Raw genomic sequence first — 14,546 nt, 5'->3', positions numbered from 1 at the left:
ACTTTTCCTTTTCTGGAATTTGACTGCAAACAAATTTCCCAGCAGTTTTCTTTCTCATCAGTTGAAGTGAGCTCCTTGTGTCCTTGCTGTCTGGCATATTCTCTAGTCCTGTAACCATTTTTGTGGTTCCTGTCTGATCTTTCTGCAATTTACCCCCTCTTGCTGTTCTGTTCTGCAGGGCCCTAGCTTAGAAACACAGATGGTGGATGATGAAACTGAGACTACAGGTGAAGAATTGCCTCCTCATCTGCGGGAAGAGCCTCCCGAAGGTACAGTGCTGGCAGTCAATATAAACTCTTTGCAATCAATTGAGAAAAATGTTCTGGCCAAGAAGTCTGATTTCTCTGTCTGACTTGAACTTGTATCTGCCTGTTTTCTGAGAGGGATAAAGCTTTGTGAGAGCTGACAGTTTAGCCAGCCTCCCAGCCAGAGGTCTAGCCAGCCCCTAAGCCTTCTTTTGCATTCTAAAGAAGGCTTTACCCACTGAGGTGCAGACATAGCTCTGCATTCTCTTTAACAATATGGCTTCTGATTAAAATTATCCTGCTTGATCATCCTGTCTTCAGGCTTAGGAATAAAATGCTTCCTCTACTGTCTTGTTTGTGATGTTTTGAGTCTTCATTAGGGGAGACTTCCTAGGTAGTCCTCTTTTCTCTCTTTACCTCTCTCTGCAGCATCCTGCTATTGAAATTGTCCCCAGCAGAGACTTGTCAAAGTTAGGTATTCTAGTGATTTTTTCTTTTCACTGTCTCTCTTGGAAGCCAGTTTAGCCATCTGAGGAGGAGGCAATGAGATGCTGTCCGTCAGCAGGAGGCTCAAAAATGCCAATTTTAATTAAAAACCTTGTTTGCAATGACATGCCCTGGATTTATACAGGGAACAGATTTTTCCCACTGTGCAAAAGTCACAGACATTGTATATACGCAGCAAAAGAGGTGTTGCTTTCTTTTGAACAGAAGCTGCTAATATTGCTGCAAGTGACGATACATCCTGAGCTTTGTCTTCAGTTCAGTGGCTTCTAAAGCACAATCACTCATAATCACTGTGGATGGCTTAAACAACCCAGAGAGTGCTGAGATTGTTATTAGCAACTTACTGTTAAAATACCATGACATGTCTCTGGGAAACATAAATGTGTTTTATATTTTTCCTTTAAGAGAAAAAGGTGCTGATACAGCATTTATACTGACAGCTGTTCTTAAAGGGAATATGAACTAAATGGATGGTTTTAGGAAGTTGCTGCTCCCATCCTTTCTTGCTGAGCATTCTGTTAAAGTTTTCTTATTAAGCTGTAATTTCTTGTTCTGCCATTTCATATACTATTTGGTGACAATTACAGCATATAGAGGTAAGTGAAAGGTAGGTTTCTTTTGCAACTCTTACAAAACCAGAAGGAAACAAATGTGGAGGATGTTGTGATGATTCTATGTATACATGGAGGATATAATATTAATATTCCCTCCCCCTCCTTTCTTTGTAAGTAATGCCAAGTCAGCATGTAATGACAGTTTGTTGTTGAAGTAAGAATTCTGGTCACTAGTTTAAGCTGATGGTTACATGGGCCTGGAGGCTAAGATCCATCTTGTCTCAGTTTACCAGGAATAGGTTTAGATTTTGGACTGTGGCTTTGACTTGTATAATCAAAAGAGGTTTTTTCACTGTGGCTCAGTATTTTTGCAAACTAACTTTTTAAAATGAAAGTAAGCGCTTTTGCCTGCAACCCTGCTGGTTTGAATGGCAATGAAATATGTTGGTATAAACATTCTACTTCTGTGACTTATTGAATGGTCTGGGAGAAGTATGTGGTCTGGATATATCCCCTTCGCTGATGTGAGGAAAGAGAACTGTAGCAGTTGAGCTGATTTGGTTAAGCAGTGATACAGTAGATAAAGTCTGAGCTCAGTATGTACCTTTTGAATTTACACCTCAAGAGCAGCAAAATAGGGAGGATGTTGGGAGCACAACTGAAACTAGAGTCTGCTTGGGAGAAGAAATAGAAGAAATATCCTGAAGGAGAGCAATCCAAAGGATTATGCTGAATTTATAGCTGACTTTGGGTATTGGTAGAATTGAGTAACAGACGTGTTCTTCAGAAGTTGCTGTCTACCAACAGACCAATCAGAATTACTATAAAGAACATGTAGTTACAGGAATCATTGCAAATATCTGATGAAAGAAAAAGAACTCTGAAGTTCTAAATACCACTTAGAGTACCATCTTCTTATCTTTGCTGGTTTTCAGATTCCTGGTTTCTTCTGGCAGCGCTTCCCTAGTTATATCAGATGCTTTGCAATGCATAAAACAATGTTGTGACTACTTGTTTCCTGGGATCTATGAATTGGAGACTGTGTCTGCTTGCCTTCTGGTAATGAGTGCATAAGGGATGGAAGGCTCTTCAGAGTCTGTCTGTCTAGCACAATCCATTATTTCCCCAGACTGCATCATAGTAACTTCATTTCCTATCTTGTACAGCAGATCTACTGCCCTTCTCAAAGGAGGGGAATTGGAAGTACTGTTCTGTGTAAACAGTGCAGTAAAATGAAAGTTTGCCCTTCATAGATTGTAATGTTTCTAAACAATCCTGCACCATGGCCTTCTACAAATAGTCGGATGATTTTACATGTCCATCGTGTGCATAACTAAATAAGTAGGTGCATGTGTGGGTAACAACTGGTGTGGAATAGCAAACGTTGCTCTCAAGTGCAGAATGGCAGCGTTTGAGGCAAGAGAAATACCAAATAAGACAGCCAAGACAGAGGCCGGCGTCTGTGTGTAACCTGAATCTGATTGTTTTATCTGCTGTTAAATTTAACTTTTTTTTGTATTGAATTAAAGCAGCAGCGTAAATGAGATAGAAGAGCAGCTCCTGCCGGCGCCCCCCGTCCGTGTTCATCAGGTGCCAGCGGGGTTTTTCGCTGGGCGAGGTTGCGTTGCTCGGGCGGCGCTGCTGCGCGGGGGCCGCGCGGGGGCGCTGCAGGCCCGGCCATGCCGCGCCCGGCCCGAGCCCGCGGTCCCGGCGGCGCTCCCGCACGGCCCTGCCGAGCGGAGAAAGTCTTTAAACCTATTAACCCCTCTCCCCTAAGCTACTTTGTGATATTACAAGGGAATCTTCCGCACTCCGCCTCAAGAAGGCTGTTTATGCCCTAACGAGACTTTACCTCTCGACATCGTGATCCATCTGTCAAATTCACGTGGTTATTTTTTTTTTAAGTCCCCCTTCATCTTTAGTGTCTCTACGATCCTTGTAACATACTTTTTTTCTCTCCTCATTTGAAAGGCAGGCGCAGGGGAGCGGTAGCAATTAGCATCTGGAGTGCTGGTGTGCTTAGCACTTCACAGAGCAGGCTGTGTAGGGCAGGTTAACCATCACCAGCCAGTGAGCTCTGCAGAGGAGCGCGCTGCTCTAAATGGTATCGAGTGCTTGCTTCTTTGCAAGAAATTCAGCATGGCTGATCTGTGTTGCCTGCCACATACCTGAGCTAGTTTCATGTAGATTCTGTGTGAGCTTAAATGTTAAATGGAAGTGTGATCAGAGCGGGAGATCTAGATTTAGTTACTCAAGTACAGTAACACCTTGCTATATCTGTTGCTTCTTTATTCTCCACTTCAGAGTTCTGTTGCTGATCATTTAATACAGTGCAGTGTTAATTGATATGATCACATCGCTTTTCTGTCCTTTTCCATTGAATTAATCAAGAAAAGTGATAGCAATGAAATCTGGTGGTGATTAAATCTTCTGTGATGTTCTCCATTAGGAAATGGCAGCACCTTCTTTGCTGCATATAGCTTCCATTTATTACACTAATTTTTGTGGGAGAAGTGGCTTTACTCTGTCAAACTGCTAAAAACTGTATTTCAGGAGTGTCTACTTTGTTGAAACTGGGGTATGGCTGTATAGTTTGTTTCAGCCTTGCATTACTAAGTAGTACTGCATAAACTAAAGCTCCTTTCAAGGTGGTGTGCCCTGGTTGCAAAGCTATGCCACTGGTCAACAGTGGTAGTCCCTCTTGGGAGTTTACAAACCAGTGCTTTCTTCCATGGTCTTTAAGTAACAAGCATGAAGATTTTATCAGCCAACCTACTATGATCAGTTTGGCAATAAGCCTGAGTCTTGTGTCTGAGCTGTCTGCTACCTCTTCTGTTGTTTTCAGACCTAGCAGAGATGTTCCTTCTTTGTTGCAGACAGATTGGGCCTTGTGGAGTAAAGCTTTATTAAAAGCAATGGGTCTTAGCAGCTCTGCAGTATGTAACAGATCTTGGGAAATTTACTTTCCAAATAACTGTGGTGTTCTTAATTCAAATTGTTTTACACTTGCTGTGGGTAAAGAATACACAGAGATAGTTACTGTAAATCAGATGATTTGCAGTAGTTTAGAACATAGTATCTTGTGTGAGCCTTATAATCTGCCTCCATGGAGGCATGTAGCCTTTGTTGTTTTATATCTTCTGCAGGATAAACTTATATTGCATGCTTCTGTAGGAAGCTTTAGGACTCTTTATTTACAGTTTGAGAATCTCCAATCCAAAGAATCTGGGAGTTTTGTGGATTGCTCATTCAGGATTGAGTTTTGATACCACCATTTTACCTAGATCTGTATGGATCTAACTAAAATAAAGTACAGTTGTGTTTCATTTGAGGTACTACATTCCATTTGAAATTAGACTGTTAACTTCACGTTAGTGTATTCTTTTATAAGAACATGACAATTTATTGAAACCAGCAGATGCCAGAGGACCATGCCTTTTCAGGCATCATATCTGTGATGAAGCCTTCAGTTGAAATCCATGACACAGGTGTTTAATGTTGAAAAGGTATATGCCTATAAACAGATCCAGTTTTGATGAATGGGTGGCACTTTCCGATTATCGTTGCGCCAAATGTCTGCTGCAACAATTGCCATGCCAAGATTTAAATGTTGCAAACTTTATCTGCACTGTTTTGCATGTTCTTATTGCAAGTAATGTGTTGTATGTCTGTCTGCAAACTGCTTATATCCAAATAACCTCAAAGAAATGACCTTGGAAAGTGATGCAGTTAATAGTTCAATTTCCTTTCAGTATCAAGCTTTCTGCTAAATTCTGTTACCTTTTCTGGTGTAAAGTAACTTAACAAAATTGCCTGTGGCACTTAGTGTCCTATACTACATACTTAGGTAAGTATGTGTGTATGTAGTCTACCAGACCAGTATCTTGAAGTTCTGTGAAGCTGGCAGATGCAAAGTTGTGGTATCTGCTAAGCCCTCCTCTGTTCTTCTGAGTCAAACCACTCTCTTCAGTGTGCTTCTTCATAAGATCCAACAGACAAATCCTTCTACAGAGGACCTCTTTAAATGATCTGCTTTTTTTGTCTAATGGCCAGTCAGCCTGGATTGACCTCTGCAGTTCCATGGTCGTGTAACAAAAGCAAAAGACTGGAAAAAGAGACAGCTGTAATCTGTCCCAGCAGCGTGGCCTGGCATCCAGGAGAGCCAGCCATGCCCTGGGGTGCATCAGGGACAGCATCACCAGCTGGGCAAGGGAGGGGATTGTCCTGCTCTGTTCTGGCACAACCTAAGTCCTGTGTGCAATTTTGGGCACCACAATGTAAGAAAGACATTAAACTATTAGAGAGCATCCAAAGGAGGACCATGAGGATGATGAAGGGCCTGAGGTCACTTGGTTCTTTCAGCCTGGAGAAGAGGAGACTGAGGGGAAATGTCATTGGAGGCTGCAACTTCATTGTGGGGGGAAGAAAAGGGTTAGGGGAAGTTTGCATTGGGTATTAGGAAAAGATGCTTCACCCGGAGTGTGGTTGGGCACTGGAACAGGTTCCCCAGAGAACTGGTCACAGCACCAAGTCTGACAGAGTTCAAGAAGTGTCTGAGCTATGCTCTCAGGCACATGGTGTGATTCTTGGGGTTGTCCTGTGCAGGGGCAGGAGTTGGACTTTGATGATCCTTTGGGTCCCTTCCAACTCAGGATATTCTATGATTCCTAGCTCTCCTGTTGACTTAATCTGTGGTTCTAGTAAAGTAGTTTTGCTTTCCTTGAACCATAGCATTATTTGTGTATGAAACAGAAATTACTGTTCTTATTTATAAATGAGAAGGGTGAGAAAACAAACTGTAAGTTTTTGGGCTTTTGTAGGTCATAGATACTCAAAAAATAGAAACAGAAATTGTGATTGTATTGTATAAATAATATAGAACTTTGCCCAATACATAACTTTTCCATTTTTTCTTTTTTCTTTTTTTTTTTTTTGTCTTTTTGAGTCCTCAAAAAGGTGATTGGACTTGTCAGATAACCTTAAATAGAAAGGCAGGTTTCTTAAAAAGCAGAAATAGAAATTAGCAGTGAGGCTGTCTGTTCTTTGAAACTGGGACTTTATGTACCTGGCGTGTCCTCTCATCTGTAAAAGCATTTCCTGAGCTACTTCTGTAAATGCCCTGAGGCTGAAGAGCAACATTTCAGTATCATCTCTCTCTAAGGCACTGATTCCTTGCAGCCATGCTCTTCTGTTGGCCGAACCCATTCCTGTTTCTGCAAAAGAAATGACCCGTAGTGTCAGCTCAGTTTTGTGCACAAAGTCTGGCTTAGTATTTCTGGTAGATTATAAAGCACTTTCATATCCATCAAATGTTCTAATGTGTTTCTATTAAATTTATTATCATCATTTTAGTAAAGCTTTGTTTAGATTCTCTATTGGCTATATTGGCTTACTCATGCTTTATTTAATTTAGCTCTCTGGGGGAAATTGACAATCTGAAATGTGATTAATAAACAGTGTTTGTGTGTACCCCTTTCTCCCTCTCTCAGCCCCCTGCCCTCTTGTATTCCTGTTGCTATATGCTTGTTGCTGACAACAGGCATCTTCCATTCAGCAGCTATATTACCTAGTCTCCTAGAAACAGCTCAGACTGAAAACATGAAACAAATCTAACATGAAAGCTATTTAAATTGTTTTTATTCCATTTCTCCCTATGTCCTATTCTTTCCTCTCCGCTATTTTCATATGATTTAATGAGGTTACTTTGACAGCTCAGCATCCCTTTTTTCTAGCCTACTCCATGCCCTGCAAATCATTCTGTCACTAAGTGTTGTATGTGTGCACAGCATATGCTGTTAAGGGCAGCATAAATAGCTTCCAAGTGCCTGGTGGATTCCAGAAGAACAGTTCTCATAACTGAAGTGTGGGAAACCTCTTATCAGTGGGTAATACAAAAATACTGTGAAGTGTGTGCATGACCATCTGGTTTTCCCTGAGGGTCTTTGCCCATAGGATGGGGCAACAATAGTTTTAGCATTTGCCTGGGGACAATAACTGTAAGAAAAGTGTGAGATCCAAATGTAAAGATATTTCAGAGTGAAAGGTCAGTGGGAAACCTCTGTCATAAGGGACTTCTTGGTCAATTACTAGTAAGTGTGTTTTATTCTAACAATAGAGGTTTGTACTGTGTATCTTATTACCTGGCTGAAGTGGCAGACGTTTGTCACTGTTTTTATAGTAGTTAGAGATATATGAAATTGTGTAAAAGAATGTATGTTCTTTTACTATGTATTTTTTATTTTGGGGGGCAAATACATTAACATAAAGATGCAGACAATTGTTCTTAAATAAATGTTGTGGTTTAACTCCAGCCAGCAGCCCAGGCCCACACAGCTGCTCACTCACTCCCCCATCAGTGGGCTTGCAAAGAGAATTGGAAGGACAAAAGTTATTAAACTGTCTTTATCTCAACACATGAGTTTTCTAGGAAAAGCTGTGCACACCAGCAAAGCAAAAAAAAGAATTAATTTACTGCTTCCCATGGGCAGAGAGGTGCTCACCCGTCCTCAGGAGAGCAGGGCTTTTGGAAGACAAACATCATCATTCCAAACATCCCCCACTTCCTTCCATTTCCCCACATTTTATATGTTGAACATGATGCCACATGGTCTAGAATATCCCTTTGGTCAGCTGGGGTTACCTGTCTCAGCTGTGTCTTCTCTCAGCCTCCCATGCACCCCCTGTCCCCTCACCACCATGGCAGCATGGAAAGCAGAAAAGACCTTGGTTTTTCTGCATAAGCCCTGCTCAGCAATAATAAAAACATCTCTATATTAACATCACTGTGTTCAGCATAAATCCAGAACATAGCCTCATACCAGCTGCTGTGAAGAAAATTAACTCTACCTCAGCCAAAAGCAGCACAATTAATCTTTCAGGCTTATAGCTATCAGTCCTGTTTGAAAGCTGAAAAAGGAAGCAGTTTCTGCTTGTTCCTAATGGACTGAAAAAAAAGAGTCAAGTAAGTCTCTCTTTTACATATAGCTACAGTCTGAAGTACTAAATAAGAATGAGCAATGCAGTAAATCCAGGTCAGGAGTGAAATTGAATCAATATATCAGTGTGTTAACAATGATGATATCTTGAACTGCTAAACTATCAGAGTATTATAGCAGGCAATTAAATCATAAGGTCGGTACATGAGGCTGTTAATTCTGCCTCAGAACTGAGTGAAATGCCCAGTTAACATTTCATAAACATCTTTAGTCTCAGCCTGGCTGCCTGCCTTGATTTCAGCTGTTTGTGAACAATTTGAGGCACTACTTTGATTACCAGTATGATTGCACAATTGAATCAATCTGTCCTCTTCTGGACTGATCATTTTGGATCACAAAAACCAAGCTGATTCTGAGGAATAGTTTTTTTTAAGGCTGTTTATGAATTTATGAATGAGCCATAAAGTGAGGGGTTTTGTGTCAGTTTGCTCACCCTCTAGGACAATATTGTAAGAGAAAATAATCTAATTTGAAACTGGGTGGAATTCTAGAGCAATTTTTACAGAGAATGGTCTTGCACTAGTATGGGCATGTGTAATTCTATCTCTTCTTTATTTTCTGAACACATTGAAGACCAGTGCATGTTCCTTATTAATATGTAGGCTTATTAAACTATTGTGATATGTTTATTTGGCATATTATGGGGAATCTGTCCTCTTTATATCTATCTGATACTTGTGTGGTGAGAAAGACTTTATCTAAGGCTGTGTTTTACGTTGGTCTTCTTTGTTATGCCCTCTCTCTACCAGTAACATATACTACTTGTTTCAGGTTTTACCCAAAGTGTGTAAAACTCCAGTAGGGTGTACCTGCTCTAAAAAGTTTAGGTGGCTTTGTATTTTTGGATCTTGTTTTATGAAAAATTAATGTATTTTTTCTGGATGGCATCCAAAAGGAAATAAGTATTCTTTACATAAAATATTACATCTATTGTGCAGATAATGCTAAAGATTTGGCCATGGCATTCCTGTGAAATGTGAGAGTGTCTTAGCATATGGGATTGTTAAATGAGTGTATTGAAATATTGATACAGTAGAAAGAACAGATTTATAGTATTGAACTATAACTTATTTTATTTCTTAGCAAATGTGACCTCATTTTTGGAGTGAGGCGTTCACCTAAATACCTGTTCATCCATCTATGATTCTAAGGAACTGGTAATGTTGTTGAGCTCTACTGTTTTTATCTTTCCAAAACTCAAAATGCAGCCACAGGCATCACTGAGAACCTCTTTTGTGAGAGCATACAAGAGGTCAGCTCTTGATGTTCACATTTCCAGCAACTTAAGCGTATAGTACAGTGATAGCGAGGAACGTAGAGGGATCTTGGATTTCAAACGTACTCCTCCTGAGTCTGATCCAAGTATCATTAATATGACATGAGACGTTTCGTTGGTATTTGATTAACTAGGAGGCTTGTTTTGTGTGACACATTGTGAGTTAACCACCCGGCATGCCGACATGTGCGATTAAAAACAAACACTTAAAGCTAAATGAGGAGCCGCGTGCCAAGCGTGCCGCAGGGAGGGGCTGCAGCAGCCTGCCCTGCGCCTCTCCTCTGGGACGGGCCTCACCCGCTGCTCTCCTGAGCCTGTCTCGGCACCTTCCCAGCTCGCTGCTGGATTGCCGATATTTGTTTTAAAACATTTATTTATTCGGCTGTTCTCGCGCAGTTAAAACACTCCTGACAAAATGTGGGAACGGCAAATGGCAACTTCGAGGCGCGTTGTTGAAGCAGAGCGCCCTCGGTGAAGCCGCTGTTCTTTAGGGGTTATCGGCAGCTTCGGGCAGCGCGGTGCTGCTCCGTCCGGAGCAGGAATGCTCTGCGGCCGCATTCCCGTTCCTTGGCGCTCCGGTCCCTTGGCGCTCCGGTCCCTTGGCGCTCCGGTCCCTTGGCGCTCCGGTTCCTTGGCGCTCCGGTTCCTTGGCGCTCCGTTCCTTGGCGGTCCCGGGCGCTGCCGCAGCCCGGCAGGGGGCTGCCAAGGGCCGCCCGGCGCCTCCGCCCGCCCGCCCGGGCCTGCGGGAGCCGCAGCGCTGCCGCTTCTATCCCATCACGAGACTGCACTGGTGGATTTCCTCAGCTTAAATTCCGGGACAGCAGAAATGGGCCTGGGCTTATTTTGTAACGAACTAATTAATTTCATAAATAAGACTTGGAGAGTTAGCAAAGCTTATTTTCCCTTCTCATTCCCTTCCTTGGTTGACAAGATTTTTAACCTCTCCTTGTTAGGGTCCTTGCTGTGGAAACAATTCCTCGTTTCTCAGTCAGCAGCAGGGTGTTTTTAAAGGTAGTGTTACCCAGACAGGGAGCTGGGTTTGTGGGTACTAAGCACCCTAAGGAGTGAAAGCCATGGCATACACAGTAGCTGTTGAAGTCTTGGTAACCCTTAGCTTTATTTTCCTTAGCTGAAGTGTGCTTTCACAGTTAAAAAAACCCTTCTGCTGATTCAGTGGACACTTTCAATTACACTTAAAGCAAAATGTGCCCTCTGACCTGTGCACAGATGCGCAACGCTTGTGAGAACTCACAAATCCTCTTGAGTGGAACTGCTGACCTACAATTCTGTGGTTGGCCTGGGAGGGCCCCTGTCAGTGCCTCCTGGAAGGGACCGTGCTGGGAGAGGTGCAGGAAGGAGGGCACCCCGATGCCTGGCAGGGTGAGTGGGCTGTGGTTGCTTCAGCACCTGGCTCCTGTGGCTGTGGCAGGGCTGTTCTCAGCTCTGTAGCTGAGCCTTTTCTTCCAGGTTATGTGTAGAATTGTTCCTGAAGTAGAGTAGTTCCTTAATGGGTTATTGACTCTGTTAGAAAGTATTTTGTTGAAGGGCTAAGCAGGCCTTGTATAAAGCTATCTTGTTCTTCAGTATCAGTATCTGCTTTCTTTTCATTTGAGGCAAATACCAGGGGAAAAAAGTACCTTTAAATGTTCCTGCTAATTCCCAAGTTGAGATTTTAAGCCTTTTGTGTGTAATGATTTTTTTTTCCCCCAAAGGAACAAATTTTATGCTTGCAGATCAAGGACTGACTAGATTAGAGGGAAAACAGCAGCAGCAAGTGAACTGCTGGTAGGGGACACACACACAGACACACACACACATTTTCCTGCTGCTGTCATGAATTACAGCCAAGACCAGAAATCTGTAAAGACACTTAAAGTGTGGAACAAATAAGAGTGTTTCCAAATAGTTGGAGTCTCCATGACATACCAGCAGTTCTTTTAAATGTCCTGTGAATTTATAGTAGCTTCTGGCTAAAAACTATTTTCAGAGCACTAAAGCAGAGTGTTTCTTCACCTGACTTCTTCCTGCAGCACAAAAAAATTGAGGACTTCAGATGGAGATAAGGAGGGTTTTGCAAGGACAGCTTGGAAAAAATATTCTGACAGCCTCCCAGAAGGACCTAGTTGGAGTCCATTAGTAGTCATAGGTTTGATTTGAGATCATGAGAAGGCTTTTAGTTCAGAGAAGCCAACCATCCCCTGCCCTCAGTTTGTCCTGAACAAGCTCTTGTTCTCAGATGATCACTTGAGCTACATTGCTTCTCTCTGCCACACTGGAAAATGGAACTGTAAGTACTGAGTTGACAGCAAAACAAATCTTCAACCTTTCTTGGAGTACCTAGGATCTTTTTGGCCACTACAACTGATAAATAGGGAAAGGGTAATCTTTGAATTGCACAGCAACTTTTAACTGCAGATTTAGATCTTGTTGCTAAAACTTGTCAGAATTTTCCTTTCGGATGTCCAGCCCTTCAGATTTTGAAATCCATCTCTTGTTGGACAGCTAGGAGTTTTACAGTTTTTAAAGGGTGGGTTTGTGGGGTGTTAGCCTCACCCCATGTACTTTCCCATTTCCAGTGCTGTGTTTGGAATGGACACTATTTGAGCTTAAAGCTGTCTTCATTGTTACAGCCAGGGCAAGATACCCTACTTTGCTAGAGAAAACAATGTGACGTTAAAAATGAAAGTAATAAATATGTGCACAGCTGAGTGACTTTAGGAAAAGGAGGGAGGAAGTACCGGAAGGGAAGAAAGAGGTAACTAAACTGACTCTGGTGAAGGTCTTGACAAGAATGTAATAATCTTAAATGAGATTTGTCCCCAGCAGACACTGAAGACATCCTGACCTTTTTTAACTCTGATTTATTCATCATGGGAATGGATTTTGTACTTCATCCACTCTGTGACTGATGGGCAGGAGTAATTTCTCTCTCAATACAGAAGACTACACTGTGGTAGACTCCATTTGCCACACTGACAGGAGCAGAATGCCATCAGCCACAGAGTTGGCTTAAGAAATATTTTCCTTTTCAGTCTTGCAGTCTAAATGTGTGCCTAATATATGTGTAATGGTAGGATGGGGGGAAGGCTACTGAATTGTATGAAACTTGAGTTATGAATTTCCTCTGCTGTCTGAGATCTTTTCAGATCACAAGGAAGAGGAGTATCTGTGGCTTTACTTGAAAGGATTCAAAGAAGAAAAAGAAGCAGTGAAGAAAATATCACACTGTGCTATTTGCGCATCCCCAATCCATCTCATGGTCTTTCTCCTGTAACAAAACTTTATGAATCTCTACTTGAAAATATGCTCCTTCTATCTGTAGATTCTTTAATCACTGTGATCTCCATATACTGAATTTGCTTTGTATGACTGTCTTGTAATGTTGTTGTCATAGAGTCAGCCCTTTAGAAAGGACAGTTACGTCTTTTGTTTCACAATACTGCAGGCAGATCCGTTTTCACCACTTTTTCTTGTGGGTAGTGTTGGGGCAAGAGTGGGAAATACAAGAAGGGAATGATGAGATAGTTGGACCAATGCTAAAGAATATAAAATTGACATTGTCAGCTTATTGTATTTCAAAATACAGAAACATAATGTGGTCTTGTGTCAGTGAACAACAGAACAGAAAACCTCACCAAAGCACAAAACCCTAGAATTCTGATGGTGAGTGAGAGAAGTGGAGAGAACCTGTAGTAAAAATTTATAAGAGGGCTTATAAGCCCTAGGGGTTCTTCATTGGCTCTGGTCACTAAATAGTCCAGACTATTCCAGGGTAATCCCTTATGAGTTGTGCTGCCTGTTGGAGCATACAGGCAGGTTTCATGTTGAGACAGGTGGTGATAGTGCTTCTATTCTGCAGTTCTTTGCTGCTGGCCAAAAATGTGTTCAGGATGTAACCAAATTACATGTCAGATATAGTGATGGCTGAGCATCCATGAATACAGGAGGAGAGAGGGGTGAGAACAACAAGTGTGTGGATCACTGTATTTTTCCATTCTGACCGTACCAGTTTAGCTCCTGGCCTGTGGATCCAGTGTGCAAATGCTTTGAAAGCCATTGAACAAACCATTTCTGACAGTGCAGTCTTCTTCAAGCCTTTCTTGCAAGCAGGTGAAGCCCATGTGAAGTTGGGTGGCGCCTATGAGATGCTGTAGTGTTTTTCAGGGAATCCTTCTGAAATTCCCAGTGAATGGAAGGCGTCTCTAAACCATGGTTTCTTTTGCTGGATTAACATTCTTGTAGGCTTTTCAGAGACCTGCTGTCTCTTCTGAGGTAGGCTCTGCATCTCGGTGTTGTTTTTCCCCAGCTTTATTTACTAAAAGCTTGAAGTCCATTACCATGTCTCTTTCTAGACCTGGTCTGCTGGAGATTTTAGTCGATCCCAAGTGCTGGTGCACTGCAGGCTAAAGCAAACATGCAGTGGTATTGCCTGTGACACCAATTTGCTTTATGAGATTCAGTAGCACAGCCAGCATGTCATTCAGACTGAGAGAGTACCGTGGGGCAGAAAACTGCAGGAATTGAGGGGTTTTTAAAAGGTTTGCACAGTTGGGCAGCAAGTCATTTTTTCACTGATATGTCTGGAGTTCTGTTGCTGGCTCATTTGGGATTTGCTTGGGATGTTAGCTTCTTCATTCAGAAGTCTTTTAAACTTCTGAATGAAGTGTAAGGCAGGTGTAAAACTGTTGCACAAAACCTGTGGTATCTGAGGAAGTTAGCCGTTTTTTTCTTGAAGTAAAGGCATGGTTATAGTGATCTAAGAAACAGAAATGAGTAACAGGTTGATATTTTTTCCCTTTAATCTTTTCCAAAGATTACTCTGGTCTGGCTGGTTGCAGAGGGCACTTCAATGAACTAACTTAAGTGACAGTAGGGGCAAAGGAGGTCAAGTAGTCAGCTTGAAACAAAATCTTCGTGTTACCGTCTTTGTTTCTTGGAATTTTTCTCTAATGACACATACCTTAAATGT

The 14,546-nt window shown here is 42.0% G+C and overlaps 1 protein-coding gene across 1 annotated transcript in view; it reads left to right on the top strand.

Moving 5' to 3' along the window:
• LOC107206303 (transmembrane protein 263-like) overlaps positions 1-14,546 on the top strand; it is a 201,105-nt gene that overhangs the window by 13,064 nt on the left and 173,495 nt on the right. The window contains exon 2 of the mRNA XM_015632049.1: positions 179-269. Coding sequence (XP_015487535.1) covers positions 179-269 — 91 coding nt within the window. The remainder of the gene's footprint in view (positions 1-178; positions 270-14,546) is intronic.

The sequence above is a fragment of the Parus major genome, chromosome 5, assembly GCF_001522545.3.
Source record: "Parus major isolate Abel chromosome 5, Parus_major1.1, whole genome shotgun sequence".
NCBI classification, from domain to species: domain Eukaryota; kingdom Metazoa; phylum Chordata; class Aves; order Passeriformes; family Paridae; genus Parus; species Parus major.
The sequence above is the reverse complement of the archived record's forward strand: the minus strand, read 5'-3'. Positions and strand labels throughout refer to the sequence as shown.